This window comes from Pseudophryne corroboree, chromosome 5 (genome assembly GCF_028390025.1).
Source record: "Pseudophryne corroboree isolate aPseCor3 chromosome 5, aPseCor3.hap2, whole genome shotgun sequence".
NCBI classification, from domain to species: Eukaryota; Metazoa; Chordata; class Amphibia; order Anura; family Myobatrachidae; genus Pseudophryne; species Pseudophryne corroboree.
This window is the reverse complement of record NC_086448.1, coordinates 75,739,764-75,759,923: the sequence shown is the minus strand read 5'-3', so window position 1 is coordinate 75,759,923 and position 20,160 is coordinate 75,739,764. Positions and strand designations below refer to the sequence as shown.

The window sequence follows — 20,160 nt, the reverse complement described above, 5'->3', positions numbered from 1 at the left end:
CCATCCCCAGGAAGGACAGTCTCCTTGTCGGCTCCAAATGTAACTTTGGAAGGTTCCGGATCCACCCATGATCCTGGAGTAGAGAGAGCAATAGTCTGCAACATCATCTCCTTGGAAGATGCTTTGATCAGCAGATCGTCCAGATATGGAATTACAGTATGTTCCCTTCCTGTCTGCGGAGGAGTAGCATTATCTCCGCCATGACATTGCTGAACACCGTTGGTGCTGTGGAGAGGCCAAATGGCAGTGCCTGGAACTGATAGTGACAGTCCAGCGGTGCAAATCTGAGATAAGCCTCGTGAGGCGGCCAGATCGGAATGTGAAGGGACGCATCCTTGATATCTAGGGATACTAGGAATTCCCCCTCCTCAGGACCTGAGATCACCGCTCTCAAGAAACTCCATCTTGAATTTGAATTCCCTCAAGTAGGGGTTCAATGACTTTAGGTTTAATATTGGCCTTACCGAACCGTTCGGTTTCACAAACAAGTTTCAGTAATAACCCTTGTGTTTTAGGTGAGGTGGAACTGGAACAATGACATCCGTTTGAACCAATATTTGAATGGCTTCAAGTCCATCCGCAGTCCATTGGCGTAGCCAAAGTCCTCTGCATGCCGAGACCGCCAGAGAAGTAGCCCGTGCATTCAGCATGCCAAGGTCCTTCATGGCCTCCACCATGAACTCCGCATAATCCGGTATGTGACGTAAAAACAATTCAATGTCACTCCTATCTATAGTATCTAAGTCCACTAGCAATGTGCCGGACCACTTCACTATGGCTTTAGAAATCCACACACAAGCAATAGTGGGCCTTACAGCTACGCCAGTAGCAGTGTATAGTGATTTGAGTGTAGTCTTAATTTTGCGGTCAGCCGGCTCTTTCAAAGCAGTTGAACCAGGAACAGGTAAAACCACCTTTTTTGACAACCTAGGTACAGAAGCGTCAACTATAGGGGGGTTTTCTCACTTTTTTCTATCCTCTTCAGGAAAAGGGAAAGCAATAAGAACCCTTTTTGGGATCTGGAATTTTTTCTCTGGGTTTTCCCAGGATTTTTCAAACAAAGAGTTTAACTCCTTAGAAACCGGAAAGGTAAGCAAGGATTTCTTACTTTCTGTAAAAATAGGATTTTAATACCTACCGGTAAATCCTTTTCTCTTAGTCCATAGAGGATGCTGGGGACACTTCAAGAACCATGGGGTATAGACAGGACCTGCAGGAGACATGGGCACTTTAAGACTTTGAATGGGTGTGAACTGGCTCCTCCCGCTATGCCCCTCCTCCAGACATAGGAACTGTGCCCAGGAAGACTGACATTTCGAGGAAAGAATTTAATGTTAACTAAGGTGGGACATATACCAGCTCACACCTCAAACACGCCGTACAACATGGCATTTAACAGAAAACTCCAGTCAACGTCATGAACAACGTCAGCAACAGGCTGACCATAACGTAACACAACTCGTGTGAAAACATAACTAACAACTGCAGATAGAGTCCGCACTGGGACGGGATTTACCGGTAGTTATTAAAATCCTATTTTCTCATACGTCCTAGAGGATGCTGGGGACACTTCAAGAACCATGGGGTTTATACCAAAGCTCCAGAACGGGCGGGAGAGTGCGGATGACTCTGCAGCACCGATTAACCAAACATGAGGTCCTCATCAGCCAGGTATCAAACTTGTAAAATTTTGCAAAAGTGTTTGAACCCGACCAAGTAGCTGCTCGGCAGAGTTGTAATGCCGAGACTCCGCGGGCAGCCGCCCAGGATGAGCCCACTTTCCTGGTAGAGTGGGCCTTAACTGATTTCGGTAACGGCAATCCAGCCGTAGAATGAGCATGCTGAATAGTATTGCAGATCCAGCGCGCAATAGTCTGCTTTGAAGCAGGCGTTCCAATCTTGTTGGCAGCATACAGGATAAACAGAGCTTCCATTTTCCTAAGTTGAGCCGTTCTGGCGACATAAATCTTCAAGGCCCTGACAACAACATCGAGAGATTTTGACTCCGCAAAGGCGTCAGTAGCCACTGGTACCACAATAGGCTGGTTCATGTGGAACGATAAAACCACCTTCGGCAGAAATTGTTGACGAGTCCTCAACTCCGCTCTATCCTCATGGAAGATTAAATAAGGGCTCGTGAGACAAAGCCGCTAACTCAGACACCCGCCTTGCGGATGCTAAGGCCAATAGCATGACCACTTTCCAAGTGAGAAATTTCAACTCAACCTTCTGTAAAGGTTCAAACCAATGTGATTGAAGAAAATGCAACACCACTTTAAGATCCCATGGTGCCACTGGGGGCACAAATGGAGGTTGGATGTGCAAAACTCCTTTCACGAAAGTTTGAACTTCTGGAAAGGAGGCCAATTGTTTTTGAAAGAAAACCGATAAGGCCGAAATTTGTACTTTAAAATCGAGCCTAACTTTAGGCCCGCATCCACACCTGCTTGCAGGAAATGGAGAAAACGCCCTAGCTGAAATTCTTCCGTAGGAGCCTTCTTGGATTCACACCAAGACACATATTTTCTCCAAATACGGTGATAATGTTTAGACGTTACTCCTTTTCTAGCTTGAAGAAGTGTGGGAATAACTTCACTGGGAATACCCTTTCGGGCTAGGATCCGGCGTTCAACCGCCAAGCCATCAAACGTAGCCGCAAGTAAGTCGTGGTACACGCACGGTCCCTGCTGTAACAGATCCTCTTATAGAGGAAAAGGCCAGGGATCTCTTATGAGTAATTCCTGAAGATCTGGATACCAAGCCCTCCTTGGCCAGTCCGGAGCAATGAGGATCACCTGAACCTTTGTTCTTCATATGATCTTTAGCACCTTTGGAATGAGTGGAAGCGGAGGAAACACATACACCGACTGAAACACCCATGGTGTTACCAGCGCGTCCACCGCTATTGCTTGAGGGTCCCTCGACCTGGAACAATATCTCTGAAGTTTCTTGTTGAGGCGAGACGCCATCATGTCTATTTGAGGAATTCCCCAAATACTTGTCACTTCTGTGAAGACCTCTTGATGAAGACCCCACTCTCCTGGATGGAGATCGTGTCTGCTGAGGAAGTCTGCTTCCCAGTTGTCCACTCCTGGAATGTAGATTGCTGACAGAGCGCTTGTATGTCTTTCCGCCCAGCGGAGAACTTTTGTGGCCTCTGCCATTGCCGCCCTGCTCTTTGTTCCGCCTTGGCGGTTTATGTGCGCTACTGCAGTTATGTTGTCCAATTGTATTAGGACGGGCCAGTTGCGAAGAAGACGTTCCGCTTGAAGAAGGCCGTTGTAAATGGCCCTTAACTCCAGAACGTTTATGTGTAGACAAACTTCCTGGCTTGACCATTTTCCCTGGAAGGTTTCCCCCTGTGTGACTGCTCCCCAGCCTCGGAGACTCGCATGGATCCCGAACCTGCGTCCCTCTAGGAGGCAAGAGCTGTGCAGCCATCACAGGAGTGAGATTCTGGTCTTGGAGGATAGGATTATTTTCCGGTGTATGTGCAGATGGGATCTGGACCACTTGTCCAATAGGTCCCACTGAAACACCCTGGCATGGAATCTGCCAAATTGAATGGCCTCGTAGGCCGCCACCATCTTCTCCAGCAACCGAGGGCATTGATGAATTGATACGCTCGCTGGTTTCAAAATTTGTTTGACCAAACTCTGAATTTCCAGACCCTTCTCTTCTGGAAGAAAAACCCTCTGTAATTCCGTGTCCAGAATCATTCCCAAAAACAGCCGCTTCGTCGGATTCAACTGTGACTTCGGCAGGTTTAGGAGCCAACCATGTTGTTGCAGAACTGTCAGGGAAAGCGCAATGTCCTGCTCCAGCTTGTCCTTGAACCTCACCTTTATCAAGAGATCGTCCAGGTAAGGGATAATTGTGACTCCTTGCCTGCGAAGGAGAACCATAATTTCCGCCATTACCTTGGAGAAAATCCTCGGAGCCGTGGACAGACCAAACGGCAGCGTCTGAAATTGGTAATGACAATCCTGAGTAGCAAACCGCAGGTAAGCCTGATGCGGAGGATATATGGGGATGTGTAAGTAGGCATCCTTTATGTCAACAGACACCATGAAATCCCCTTCCTCGAGACCGGAGATCACTGCTCGGAGAGATTCCATCTTGAATTTGAATTTTCTTAGGTAAGGATTGAGGGACTTCAGGTTCAGAATTGGTCTGACTGAGCCATCCGGCTTCGGGACCACAAACAGGCTTGAACAAAAGCCTTCTCCCTGTTGTGCCGGGGGAACCCTGACAATAACTTGATTCAGACACAACTTTTGTATTGCATTGTTCGGAAGAGAAGCTGGTAAGGCTGATCTGAAAAAACGTCGAGGGGGAACGTCTTGAAGCTCCAGTTTGTACCCCTGGGACACTATTTCTAAAATCCACGGGTCTAGGGCCGAACGAGCCCAGAATTGACTGAAGGGCTTGAGATGTGCCCCCACCGGTGTGGACTCCCGCAGAGAAGCCCCAGCGTCATGCGGTGAATTTGGCAGAAGCCGGGGAGGACTTCTGCTCCTGAGAACCTGCCACAGCCGGAGATCTTTTACCTTTTCCTCTTCCTCTATTAGCAAGGAATAACCTCGGCCCTTTTTTGTATTTATTTGGCCGAAAGGACTGCATCTGCAAGTGGTGAGCTTTCTTTTGTTGTGGAGGAACATAAGGCAAAAATGACTACCCGCGGTAGCCGTAGATACCAACTCAGCGAGACCTTCACCAAACAATACACCACCTTTATACGGTAGAGACTCCATAGCTTTCTTAGAGTCAGCGTCAGCATTCCATTGATGAATCCACAATGCCCTCCTAGCTGAGACTGCCATGGCATTGGCCCTTGATCCCAAGAGGCCAATATCTCTCGCCACTTCCTTTAGGTAGGCTGCAGCGTCCCTGATATAACCCAGTGTTAAAAGGATGGTATCCCTGTCCAGGGTATCTATATCAGATGTTATCTGCCCACTTTTCGATAGCACTACTCACCCACGCAGATGCTATAGCTGGTCTGAGTAGTGTACCTGTGGTGACGTAAATGGATTTTAGCGTATTTTCCTGTCTACGATCCGCAGGATCCTTAAGGGCTGCCGTGTCAGGAGACGGTAAAGCCACCTTTTTAGACAACAGTGATAGCGCCTTGTCCACAATGGGAGGTGACTCCCACTTTTCTCTATCCCCAGAGGGGAACGGATACGCCATTTGAATCCTTTTGGGAATTAGAAACTTTTGGTCAGGATTTTCCCACATTTTCTCAAAAAGGGTATTCAGTTCATGAGAGGGAGTAAACGTTACCTCAGGTTTCTTTCCCTTGTACATACAGACCCCAGTATCAGGAATAGCAGGGTCCTCGGAGATATGCAACACGTCTTTTATTGCCACAATCATGTACCTGCACCCTACAGTGCCGCTGTGTGTGGGAGCATGGCGCGCAGCGCGATTGCTGTGCGGTACCTCAGAAGCAGTCACTGAAGTCTTCTTTTCTTCTTCTACTCACCTGTCTTCTGACTTCTGGCTCTGCAAGGGGGGTGACGGCGGGCTCTGGGAGTGAACCCCTAGGCGTACCTAGTGTTCCAAACTCTCAGGAGCTAATGGTGTCCTGTAGCCAAGAAGCAGAGCCTTTAAACTCACTAGAAGTAGGTCTGACTTCTCTCCCCTAAGTCCCACGATGCAGGGAGACTGTTGCCAGGAGTGCTCCCTGAACATAAAAACCCTAACAAAGTATTTTCCGAGAAACTCAGCAGAGCTCCTCAGTGTGCATCCAGTCTGCCTGGGCACAGATTCTAAACTGGAGTCTGGAGGAGGGGCATAGAGGGAGGAGCCAGTTCACACCCCTTTTAAAGTCTTAAAGTACCCATGTCTCCTGCGGATCCCGTCTATACCCCATGGTTCTTGAAGTGTCCCCAGCATCCTCTAGGACGTATGAGAAATAAGATTCCTCCACCTGTTCAGATACATTCTCAGAAATGTGTAAAATATCCCTAATGGCTTCAATCATTAATTGCACCCCTTTAGCAAGGGATGCATCCCCCCCCTAACTGCATAACCCCATCACCGCACCCTGTATCAGAGTCGGTATCAGTGTCAGCTTGCGTTATCTGAGCAAGTGTACACTTTGTGGGTATGTAGTTGGGGTTTTTGATGAAGTAGTGGGGGCCAAATATTGTAACCCCTCCACAGATTTCCTCAAAAACTGCGTCCCTTTCTCAGTATGTGGCATCCTAGTAGAAATCTGGGATATCATTCCCCTTAAAGAATCCACCCATGGGGGTTCGGATTCCAAGGGCTGAGACAGTATATTGCAGTCCTGAGTACATGGAATAGACTCCTCAGGAGAAGATACACACTCTGCAGCACAAGACACAGAGTCCTTAGACATGGTAACGTGCGATATACACACACACACACACGAAAATGTCAGATACAGTTCCCCCCCCAGAGTACCTTCAGAGAATCACAGAGTTATGATAAAAGCCCGGCGCTGACTAACTAACCTTAATAGGTTACTTAGTACTAACCAACACACTCCCCCTCCCCCCCCCCCCCCCCCCCCCCCCCCCCCCCCCTGTCTATAACACCCTGGTACCGCAGAGGATAACTGGAGTTATGTGCAGCGTCTTCCTTCTATGTCTGCAGGGAGAAAAATGGCACTGGTGAGTGCTGGATCCGCTCTGAGAAGCCACGCCCCCTGTAGTGGCGGGCGGCTTCCCGCACAAATTTGATTATACTGGCCGGAGTTATACTATGCTAACAGCGGGATTAGCCCCTGTTAGCTTCTTTGACCAGTTTAGGGTGACAGCGCTGGCCCAGGACGCCCCTCCAAGCGCCTACACTGTGTGTTGCTGAGCCTTCATGGAGCGCAGCCTGTCAGAGCTGCGCTCCCACCCTTGTGCCGCCATACCCGCCGGCGACCCGCTAACCGGGACATCGGCGCTGTACTCACCACCTTCTATCTTCTGGCTCTGTTAGGGGGTGGCGGCCGTGCTGTGGGAGTAAGCGGTCGCCTCGTGGGCTTGCGATCATCACCCTCAGGAGCTCAGTGTCCTGTCAGACGAGATAGAGAACCATTAACTTCTAAAGTTGGTTCCTACTCCCACCCCCCCCCACCCCCTCCCACCCAAGTCCCACGAAGCAGGAAGGTTGTTGCCCGCAGCCTTCCTGTAACCTAATGCTCTAATAAAACAAAACAAAAAAAACCCTAAGAGCCCCCGTAGCTGTGACCGGCTCCTCCGGACACATTTTCTAAACAGATTCTGGTGGGAGGGGCATAGAGGGAGGAGCCAGCCCACACTATTAATCTCTTAAAGTGCCCATGGCTCCCAGTGGACCCGTCTATACCCCACAGTACTAAATTGGACACCAGCATCCTCTAGGATATAAGAGGAACAAATCTTGTAGTCACAACCAATTTTTTTAATAAAACATATAATAATCTAAATATAAATAAAAAATATTAGTCCAAAAATGAGTTATGGTATTAACTCTCTTTCTTCAAGGTCCACAGGGATATCATTGGGTTCAGGGGGTGAAGGACTTGGGCACCAAACAGCAGGGCCGTTACGAGAGAAAAAATTTTGGTATGCGAATATATGTTTTGCCACCCGCTAGTGGAATATATAGGGGAATGGCTTCATGGGGACGGGCTGTGACCACAGAATAGTATCAATTCACATTACATAGCCGCTTATACACGTCACACACACAGCACTAATTAACACCCCCCCCCCCCGCATGTCACCTACACCTCACACACAGCACTGATTAACCCCCCCTTCGTATGTCACCTACATCTCACACACAGCACTGATTAACAACCCCCTCCCCCCGCATGTCACCTACACCTCACACACAGCACTGATTAACAACCCCCTCCCCCCGCATGTCACCTACACCTCACACACAGCACTGATCAACACACCCCCGCATGTTACCTACACCTCACACACAGCACTGATCAACACACCCCCGCATGTTACCTACACCTCACCACCTCACACAGCACTGATCAACATCCCCCCCCCCCGCATGTCACCTACACCTCACACAGCACTGATCAACACCCACCTCCAGCATGTCACCTACATCTCACACACAGCCCTGATTAACATCCCCCCCTCGTATGTCCCTACACCTCACACACAGCACTGATTAACACCCCCCCATGTCACTTACACCTCGCACACAGCACTGATTAAACCCCCCCCCCCCCCGTATGTCACCTACACCTCACACACAGCGCTGATTAACATCCCCCCCGCATGTCACCTACACCTCATACACAGCGCTGATTAACACCCTCCTCTGTCACCTACACCTCAACACACAGCACTGATTAACCCCCCCCCACATGTCACATATACCTCACACACAGCACTGATTAACACCCCCCGTATGTCACCTACACCTCACACACAGCACTGATTAACACCCCCCCCCCCCCACGTCGCCTACACCACACACACAGTGCTGATTAACCCCCCCCCCTGTATGTCACCTACACCTCACACACAGCACTGACTAACACCCCCCCACATGTCACCTACACCTCACACACAGCACTGATTAATCCCCCCCGTATGTCACCTACACCTCACACACTGCACTAACACCCCCCTCTATGTCACCTGCACCTCATACACAGCACTGATTAACCCCCCCACGTCACATATACCTCACACACAGCACTGATTAACACACCCCCCCCCCACGTCACATATACCTCACACACAGCACTGATTAACACCCCCCGTATGTCACCTGCACCTCATACACAGCACTGATTAACCCCCCCACGTCACATATACCTCACACACAGCACTGATTAACACCCCCCCCCCCCACGTCACATATACCTCACACACAGCACTGATTAACACCCCCCGTATGTCACCTACACCTCACACACAGCACCGATTATGAGCCCCATGCAAGCTGCAATGCGTACAGATCCGACGGATCTCAGTATACTGTGATAGTGCCAAAGAAAGAAATCTTCTTCTACCGGATCGGGAACACGCACACAGACAGAGCTCTCTAGTGTGCACAGATTGATGAATCCGTCAAAGAAGCACAGTAATGAAGGAGGGAGGGCCATGCCTGCGAGAGCTTACATGCCGAGGGGGGGTGAACTTGGGAGTAGAGAAGGGCACAGAGGATAGAAGAGTGACTAGTGCTACCCTAAATACCAGTCATCAGGCTGCAAATACTAACACCACTGCTATCAGCGCCGGATGGATCCAGTGCAGGGTTAGAAATAACAGCCACAAGGTAACACCTGTCCTATTACAGCTGGTCAGGTCCTGTTCTGCTCACAGAGAAATACTGGCTGTCCAGCAGAGGTCACTGGCCAGAGAGCAGAGCTGAATCCTGAAGGGCCCAAACCCAAGGACGTACTTACAGCTATAGCAGTTATAGCGACAGGTATGGGGCTCAGTCTACCACTGGGTGGATCTTGGCGTCTTGACACTGGCATATAGGAGAACCAGCTCCCTACCGATGACGCTGCCAGCTTCTGATTTTCTGGGCAGTGATGGCCTAAAAGCGTGGCACAGGATTATCATGCCAAAGCCAAGTGCCACTGGGAGCGAATCGGCTAGCCCTGAACACCTGGGGCCCCTCTCTAGAGGTTATAATGTACCTTAAAGTAGAAACTACTGTAACTATTGTGCCAAACTGCAACCAGTGCATAAAGGCTGGAGCCCACGGTGCAGCAGGTGGGACTTACCACGGCTGCACTTTAGCTGAAATGCCCAACCATCTCTAATTGTTTCTAGTTATCAATCTGCTCCCAACGCCAACAAAGGAGGTAATAAAAATCAGATGAGAGCCGACTACTGAAAGGACCAACTACAGCCCAAACAGCAAGTATGACTTTGGAGCCTTGGGTACAGGATAGGAAATATAGCTTTTCACCTTATCAAGAGCAAAAACATGTATTTGCCTTTATATATTTTTATATAATGGAGAAAAAGCCAGTGATCTGCATTTGCTGAACATGATAATATTGCTAATGCTGGCGCATGCCGATACTAGCCTCACTCCTGACTCAGTTATCAGATTCCCATTACAGTTCAGAAAACAACAATAACACTTTTCTAAATGTAATTATCAGCATTGCCGTTCCTCTATTTACTCCAGGCATGGCAGTACAAGCCAGTGCAAAACAATATTTTTCAATGATTCCTGCGCACTTTTCAAAGGTAAATTTAAACGTAGTCCATTAAAGTCCAGATTAAATTTCATGCAGTTATGCAGTAATATAAATTATGACCACCAGCTAATAGCCAGAGTGACCGCTGTGTGCGGCACGGACAGCAGCTAGACGGGCTGAACTGTCATTTTAGACACACACGTTTGGTAGCCCCCAGGTTGATTTTGACGGTGAGCTGCTCCACTGTAGCGTCTGGGTCGGCTCTCGCGCACCTTCGTAGCAGACGTTCACCTCTCACATCAATGGCACATGTGCTCCTCAGTTTCCACGTCGGTTCTTCACAATGGTGCCATTTGTCTAGTCACGATAGACCTTCACCACAGCAGTACGCGGTTTAAAAAATACTGCCACCCTTTTTGTAACTCGGATAAATCGCCCCTTTTACCCAAGAGAGCAATGAGTGATATGTGTGCAGACGACCTACCGCACACCTTATATACCCACCAAGCTAGCGCACGACACCTGACGTACTTCATGGGTTACGCGCTGCTGACGTCAGATGTAGGAGGTGGTCATAATAATGTGACTCGGCCGTGTACCTTATAATTTAGACTGTAGGTAAGTATTAGATAACCCATGTGTCAAAAACTGCTGCGGGACTATAAATTCCAGCATGCCCTGAAAGATTGCCTGGAAAGCCAAAAAGATTGCTTTCATTAAACCATTATGTAAGCAGCTCCCATACAGTTTTGTTGCAACAGTGCTGAAAATGCTTTTTTCGTGAGTGCAATAGTTCCTGGTGAGCCAACAGGTGAATATTGATCCAGACCACAACACTGAAAGCATATAATAAAGATTTGAAGGTGTTAAAGATAAAATATATAATTAACACTGGGGCAGATGTATTAACCTGGAGAAGGCATAAGGAAGTGATAAACCAGTGATATGTGCAAGGTGATAAAGGCATCAGCCAATCAGATCCTAACTGTTAATTTACATATTGGAGCTGATTGGCTGCTGCCTTTATCACCTTGCACATACCACTGGTTTATCACTTCCTTATGCCTTCTCCAGGTTAATACATCTGCCCCAATGTCTCTTTCATTCTTCCTTTCTTCTCTTCTTCTAATTTCCCTCCAAAGCTACACAGCTAATGACAGTCATCCTGTAATTTGCGTCAGAAGACAAGAAACTGCATACGAATGCTCAATCTCATCATTAAAGGGAGGCGGAGTACAAAGTTGTTATTCTGAACTAAACTCTAAACTGGTGCAAACACTAGTAGTGTTCATTCTAGCACCCTGCACCTTTCAAAATCCGTGCAGTTCCTCTTTCCTGCCTGGGGTGTCGCTCTCTGCTGTGATGCTTCTCAGCACACTCTGATCTCTTACTCAGTACTGTGATACAGACCTGTGTGTGCTGAGAAGCACCAGAGCAGAGAGCGACACCCCAGGCAGGAAAGAGAAACTGCACAGGATTTGAAAAGGTGCAGGGTGCTAGAATGAACACTATACCAGAGATCCTGGGGGACACAGCAAATGGGCCATACCCAGTAACCATCACTATTGGGCGGGGTTGTTTGATTTTAACCCATACACCATCTTACATTTTATTTTGGGTAGAGGTCTTCTTTAATAAAAAATATAACACAAAATAATGAAATAATAAAAATTATATCCAACCAATTCAACCCTCTCTATAATGACTGTCATCATGACCCTAGTTTTAGGCACCTCAGTTGCACCATCCACTTTCCATCAACAAATCTTGTTCGCAACTAATTTGCACAAATAATAAACTCCCTCCACCTACGAACCACTATCCACTCCCCACAAATAGCCACAATCCCATTCTGCACGCAACACATCTCCTACCCTCCGGCATTTATCTATCAACCTATATAACACGCTCCGTTACTATACTAGTTCCTCCTGTACATCTATCCTACCCCCCTTCCCCCTTTTCCTGTTTCTCTTTCTCCCTAATGGGCATATTTATCAAACTAACGTTGTGGGAAATCTCCCAAAAACAGCTGATATACAATACAAAAATGACTAATCTCTGCGATGTATGGAGGGGGTTATGCAGCGGCATATGGGAAGTGGTACAGGGGATAGACTGAGTACAAATTGCACTTTATGAAGAAAGCATGTAGCACTGCAGGTATGGCACAGTGAAAATACTACATTATTTTACATACCGCACGCATATATCCGTCAGCTCTATTTTTATACTGCAGCACTGAACGGTTTTTTAAGGTGCAAATTGTCAAATTGCAACCAATCGGCTCCAATGTGGTTACAGATTTTATTTATGAACAGTTATTTATATAGCGCATACATATTCCGCAGCACTTAACAGAGAATATTTGCCTGCACCAGTGGAGCTTACAATCCATATTCCCTACCACATGTACACATACACATACACATTCACGCTAGGGTTAATTTTGTTGGGAGCCAATTACCCTACCAGTATATTTTTGGATTGTGGGAGGAAACCGGAGCAGCCGGAGGAAACCGACGCAAGCACGGGGAGAAAATACAAACTCCACACAGTTTGGCCAACAGCAGGAATCAAACCCATGACCTCAGTACTTTGAGGCAGTAATGCCATTACACCATCATTACTGGGCAGATGAGGATTTAGCAGCATTGTACATTAAAACTGGAGTATATATATAACAGGAAAATCATGTATTTTGCTAAACAGCAGGAGAGACGCTGAAGACTATGGGGCTAATTCAGACCTAATCGCTGGGCAGCGATTTTTGCAGTCCTGCGATCGGATAGTTGCCACCTACGAGGGGGAGGAAGGGGGGCGAGTGTATTTTCGCTGTGCAAGTGTGCGATCATATGTGTAGCAGAGCTGCACAAAATCTCTCTGCGCAGCCCAGGAGACTTAATCAGCCGCTGTGATCACATCAGGCGGTTCAGGACCAGATGTGACGTCAGACACCCTCCCTGCAAACGCTTGGACACGCCTGCGTTTTTCCAACACTCCCTGAAAATGGTCAGTTGTCACCCACAAACTTCCTGTCAATCTACTTGCGAACGCCCGTGCAAATGGATCCTTCGCACAAACCAGTCGCTGGCCAGTCGCATCCGCTTTGCAGCCGTCCATCGCGCCTGCGCATTGTGGTGCAAACGCATGCGCAGTTTGGCTCTGATCGCCCACTGTGCGAAAACGCTCAGGTCTGAATTACCCCCTATAGCAGCAGTAGTGCAGGCAAGGTGGGGCTAGTTTTGGGAACAGTAAATTTCTACTGGAAACATAAATAAATAAATGTAGCTGGCTGTAAGTGACGCTGAAATCAGAGTCTACTGTCTGATCTGGGACTGTGCCGCCTGTGAGCGCAAGTAAAGTCTTCGTAACGTAACACATAACGTATTTAGGATATCAGATTTTTCTGTGTTTTGGAATATTTGCATAACATAATGTGATATCTTGGGGACAGGACACAATACAGAATGTATTTATGTTTCATATACACCGTATACACACAGCCTGAAGGTCATTTTATATTGTATTTGTAATAAGATTGTGCATGAAACAAAGTTTGTGTTTCCATCAAAAAGCAAAAGGCGCCACACTATCTCAGTCACGCTGAAATATTTAGTATTTTGGAATATTCCGTATTTTGGGGAAGAGAGAGAGAGAAAGATACATACATACTCTTTTGCATATTATCCAAATATCTGGGGTGCAGCCTCAATGTTCCCAAACCAGAGATGCACAGATGTGGCCACGCCCATCGTGGCTACAGTACATCTTGCAGCGCACGCACCCCATCTGCATGAGTGCGCTTGCTTAGCACAGATGTAGCCATGATAAGCGTGGCTATATCTGTATACAGAAAATATCCTTGTTGCAATAAAGGGCGCTCACCAGGGATCTTGCAACACATAAGAATAGATTTATTACTCACAATGAGCAGTCTTCATAGTAATGAACAATGGTTGACGTTTCGATCACTGATGGTGACCTTCCTTTAGACACATCCCGTGTACAGACAGACATGGACATAGAATGGGTCTTGAGGAAGGTCACCCTTAGTTACCGAAAAGTCAACCATTGTCCATTACTATGAAGACTGCTAAACAACAAGTATCATTCAGCTATTTCAATCTTTAATTACTAACATAAAAAAAAGCCTAAACACAATATTAAGTAATTAATTGTCTTGTATTGTGCATAACGGTATGTACATTACAAATTAAAGATATTACCTTTGTTGGAATTCGAAAGTTCTCCACAGGACTGAGATCATGGACGCTGTCTTGTGGGCTTTTGAGACCCTAAAAAAAAAAATATATATATATATTTTTTACAAATTAAGCTCCCAGATTTCTTCCTACAAGGGAAGTACGGTCAATCTAAAGAGATAATGCCTGGAACATTCCAATGATTATATTCCCCATGACCCCGGTACAGGATGAGTATCCCTTATTCAAAATGCTTGGGACCGGAAGTATTTTGGATATGGGATTTTTCCGTATTTTGGAATAATTGCATACCATAATGAGATGTCATGGTGATGGGACCTAAATCTAAGCACAGAATGCATTTGTTACATATACACCTTATACACACAGCCTGAAGGTCATTTTAGCCAATATTTATTATAACTTTGTGCATTAAACAAACGTTGTGTACATTCACACAATTCATTTATGTTTCATATACACCTTATACACACACACACACAGCCTGAAGGTCATTTAATACAATATTTTAATAACTTTGTGTATTAAACAAAGTTTGTGTACATTGAGCCATCAAAAAACAAAGGTTTCACTATCTCACTCTCACTCAAAAAAGTCTGTATTTCGGAATATTTGGATATGGGATACTCAACCTGTACTAAGTCACCATTATCAGCCCATTTCTCACCTAACCCCGTGTATTGTAATTTTATAAAACACAAGAAAGCATTATTCCAATCATAAATTGTTATTACAGGTAGTACAAGTCACCTTGGAACTTTCCAAACCCCACAATTCACTAGCAGTGTACTTGTGTAATGTGGGCGTTTGGTAAAACAGTGAACTCTGCTGTATGTTACCATAGTTACATAATATGAAATTATATTTTTACCACTTATTTGCAAAAGGCCACATTGTAGGTCAGCATAAGGGCATATTTTGTATGTGTTAAAGAACTGTTACCATGTACAAAATTGTGAGGTCCCAACTCTTTCATCTACAATGAATCTCTAGCTCGTGTCTCCAAATGAATGCATCTTTAGTCTGCGCCTTCATCTAAAACCAGATAAACATGCAACACCTGAGGAGTAATGGACGCCAAGGGCTGGAAGAATAACGGCAAGGTCGGGTTTAGATTTTTTCCGAACTTTATATTACGTATGAATAATGATTACACCCACCCTGTCACACCTTGTGCGGTGTAAGAAATGCCGCTTTTTCATGAGACTATAGCCCAAAAAAGGGACAATGGGGGTAATTCCAAGTTGATCGCAGCAGGAAATTTTTTAGCAGTTGGGCAAAACCATGTGCACTGCAGGGGGGGCAGATATAACATGTGCAGAGAGAGTTAGATTTGGGAGGGGTGTGTTCAATCTGCAATCTAAATGGCAGTGTAAAAATAAGATTTTACTTACCGGTAAGTCTATTTCTCGTAGTCCGTAGTGGATGCTGGGGACTCCGTAAGGACCATGGGGAATAGACTGGCTCCGCAGGAGACAAGGCACTTTAAGAAAGAATTAGGATACTGGTGGTGTGCACTGGCTCCTCCCTCTATGTCCCTCCTCCAGACCTCAGTTAAGGAAACTGTGCCCGGAAGAGCTGACAGTACAAGGAAAGGATTTTGGAATCCAGGGTAAGACTCATACCAGCCACACCAATCACACCGTATAACTCGTGATAAACTTACCCAGTTAACAGCATGAACAACAACAGAGCATCAGATATCCCTGATGCAACTATAACATAACCCTTATTTAAGCAACAACTATATACAAGTATTGCAGAAGAAGTCCGACTTGGGACGGGCGCCCAGCATCCACTACGGACTACGAGAAATAGATTTACCGGCAAGTAAAATCTTATTTTCTCTAACGTCCTAGTGGATGCTGGGGACTTCTTAAGGATCATTGGGATTATACCAAAGCTCCCAAACGGGCGGGAGAGTGCGGATGACTCTGCAGCACCGAATGAGCAAACACAAGGTCCTCCTCAGCCAGGGTATCAAACTTGTAGACCTTTGCAAAAGTGTTTGAACCCGACCAAGTTGCTGCTCGGCAAAGTTGTAATGCCGAGACCCCTCGGGCAGCCTCCCAAGAAGAGCCCACCTTCCTTGTGGAATGGGCTTTTACTGATTTTGGTAGCGGCAATCCAGCCGCAGAATGAGCCTGCTGAATCGTGTTACAGATCCAGCGAGCAATAGTTTGCTTTGAAGCAGGAGCACCCAGCTTGTTGGGTGCATACAGGATAAACAGTGACTCCGTTTTCCTGACTCTCGCCGTTCTGGCCACATAAACCTTCAAAGCCCTGACCACATCTAACAACTCAGAATCCTCCAAGTCACGAGTAGCCACAGGCACCACAATAGGTTGGTTCATAGGAAAAGATGACACCACTTTTGGCAGAAATTGTGGACGGGTCCGCAATTCTGCCCTGTCTACATGGAAAACCAGATAGGGGCTTTTATGTGACAAAGCCGCTAATTCTGACACACGCCTAGCTGAAGCCAAGCCTAACAGCATGACCACCTTCCACGTGAGAAATTTTAACTCCACGGTTTGAAGTGGCTCAAACCAGTGTGATTTCAGGAAACTCAACACCACGTTAAGATCCCAAGGTGCCACTGGAGGCACAAACGGGGGCTGAATATGCAGCACTCCCTTTACAAACGTCTGAACTTCAGGAAGAGAAGCCAGTTCTTTTTGAAAGAAAATGGATAGGGCCGAAATCTGGACCTTAATGGAACCCAATTTTAGGCCCAAAGTCACTCCCGACTGTAGGAAGTGAAGGAAACGGCCCAGCTGGAATTCCTCTGTAGGGGCATTCCTGGCCTCACACCAAGCAACATATTTTCACCATATACGGTGATAATGTTTAGCCGTCACGTCCTTCCTAGCCTTTATTAGCGTAGGAATAACCTCATCCGGAATCCCTTTTTCTGCTAGGATCCGGCGTTCAACCGCCATGCCGTCAAACGCAGCCGCGGTAAGTCTTGGAACAGACAGGGCCCCTGCTGCAACAGATCCTGCCTTAGAGGCAGAGGCCATGGGTCCTCTGTGAGCATTTCTTGCAATTCTGGATACCAAGTCCTTCTTGGCCAATCCGGAACAATGAGTATTGTTCTCACTCCTCTTTTCCTTATGATTCTCAGCACCTTGGGTATGAGAGGAAGAGGAGGAAACACATAAACCGACTGGAACACCCACGGTGTCACCAGTGCGTCTACAGCTATCGCCTGAGGGTCTCTTGACCTGGCGCAATACCTCTGTAGCTTTTTGTTGAGGCGGGATGCCATCATGTCCACCTGTGGCAGTTCCCATCTCCTTGCAATCTGTGTGAAGACTTCCTGATGAAGTCCCCACTCTCCCGGGTGGAGGTCGTGCCTGCTGAGGAAGTCTGCTTCCCAGTTGTCCACTCCCGGAATGAACACTGCTGACAGTGCTCTTACGTGATTCTCCGCCCATCGAAGAATTCTGGTGGCTTCCGCCATCGCCACCCTGCTCCTTGTGCCGCCTTGGCGGTTTACATGAGCCACTGCGGTGATGTTGTCTGATTGAATCAGCACCGATTGGTCGCGAAGCAGGGTCTCCGCTTGACTTAGGGCGTTGTATATGGCCCTTAGTTCCAGGATATTGATGTGAAGGCAAGTCTCCTGACTTGACCACAGACCTTGGAAATTTCTTCCCTGTGTGACTGCCCCCCACCCTCGGAGGCTTGCATCCGTGGTCACCAGGACCCAGTCCTGAATGCCGAATATGTGGCCCTCTATAAGGTGAGCGCTCTGCAGCCACCACAGAAGAGACACCCTGGCCCTGGGGGATAGGGTGATCAGCCGATGCATCTGTAGATGCGATCCGGACCACTTGTCCAACAGATCCCACTGAAAGGTCCTCGCTTGAAACCTGCCGAAGGGAATCGCCTCGTATGACGCCACCATCTTTCCCAGGACTCTCGTGCAGTGATGCACCGACACCTGTTTTGGTTTTAAGAGGTCTATGACCAGTGTCATGAGTTCCTGCACCTTCTCCGTCGGGAGAAAAACCTTCTTCTGGTCTGTGTCCAGAATCATGCCCAGGAAGGGCAGACGCATCGTAGGAATCAGCTGCGACTTTGGAATATTTAGAATCCAGCCGTGCTGTTGTAACACTTCCCGAGAGCATGCTACACTGATCAGCAACTGCTCTCTGGACCTCGCCTTTATGAGGAGATCGTCCAAGTATGGGATAATTGTGACTCCTTGCTTTCGCAGGAGCACTATCATTTCTGCCATTACCTTGGTAAATATTCTCGGTGCCGTGGACAGACCAAACGGCAACGTCTGGAATTGGTAATGACAATCCTGTACCACAAATCTGAGGTACTCCTGATGAGGTGGATAAATGGGGACATGAAGGTAAGCATCCTTTATGTCCAGAGAGACCATAAAATCCCCCTCCTCCAGGCTTGCGATGACCGCTCTGAGCGATTCCATCTTGAACTTTAACCTTTTCAGGTATATGTTCAGGGATTTTAAATTCAATATGGGTCTGACCGAACCGTCCGGTTTCGGTACCACAAACATTGTCGAATAGTAACCCCCTCCCTGTTGAAGGAGGGGAACCTTTACCACCACCTGCTGGAGGTACAATTTGTGAATTGCAGTTAACACTATTTCCCTCTCTATGGGGGAGCTGGCAGGGCCGATTTGAGGTAACGGTGAGGGGGCATCACTTCGAATTCCAGCTTGTATCCCTGAGACACAATCTCTATAGCCCAGGGATCCACCTGAGAGTGAACCCACCTGTGGCTGAAATTTCGGAGACGCGCCCCCACCGGGCCTGGCTCCGCCTGTGAAGCCCCAGCGTCATGCGGTGGATTTAGTGGAAGCCGGGGAGGACTTCTGTTCCTGGGAACTAGCTGTATTGTGCAGCTTCTTTCCTCTACCCCTGCCTCTGGCAAGAAAGAATGCACCTCGGACATTCTTGCCTCTTTGTGATCGAAAAGACTGCATTTGGTAATACGGTGCTTTCTTAGGTTGTGAGGGAATATATGGCAAAAAATTTGACTTTCCAGCCGTAGCTGTGGAGACCAGGTCTGAGAGACCGTCCCCAAACAATTCCTCAGCCTTATAAGGTAAAACCTCCATGTGCCTTTTTGAGTCGGCATCGCCTGTCCATTGCAGAGTCCACAGGACCCTTCTGGCAGAAATCGACATAGCATTTATTCTAGAGCCCAGTAGGCTAATGTCTCTTTGGGCATCTCTCATATATAGGACAGCGTCTTTTATATGCCCCAGGGTCAGTATTATAGTATCCTTGTCCAAGGTATCAAGTTCCTCAGATAAGGTATCGGTCCATGCTACTACAGCACTACACATCTAGGCCGACGCAATTGCCGGCCTTAGGAGGGTACCTGAATGTGCATAAATGGATTCCAGGATACCCTCCTGCTTTCTATCTGCAGCATCTTTTAGGGTGGCCGTATCCTGTGACGGCAGGGCTACCCTCTTGGATAAGCGTGTTAAAGCTTTGTCCACCCTAGAGGAGGATTCCCAGCATAACCTGTCCGTTGGCGGGAAAGGATACGCCATAAGCATCAGTTTGGAAATCTGCAGTTTCCTATCTGGAGATTCCCAAGCCTTTTCACATAACTCATTTAATTCATGTGAAGGGGGAAAGGTCACCTCTTGCCTTTTCTCCCCATACATATAAACCCTCTTGTCAGGGACTGGGGTTTCCTCTGTGATGTGTAACACATCTTTCATTGCTATAATCATGTAGCAGATGGCTTTAGCCATTTTAGGCTGTAACTTTGCATCATCGCCATCGACACTGGAGT

At 47.2% G+C, this 20,160-nt stretch overlaps 1 protein-coding gene across 2 annotated transcripts in view; it reads right to left on the bottom strand.

The window, feature by feature from the left end:
* Positions 1-20,160, bottom strand: part of VPS50 (VPS50 subunit of EARP/GARPII complex) — a 548,228-nt gene that overhangs the window by 516,140 nt on the left and 11,928 nt on the right. For both annotated transcript variants that reach the window (XM_063921392.1, XM_063921391.1), the window contains exon 2: positions 14,371-14,439. In XM_063921392.1, the coding sequence (XP_063777462.1) occupies positions 14,371-14,439 (69 nt within the window). The remainder of the gene's footprint in view (positions 1-14,370; positions 14,440-20,160) is intronic.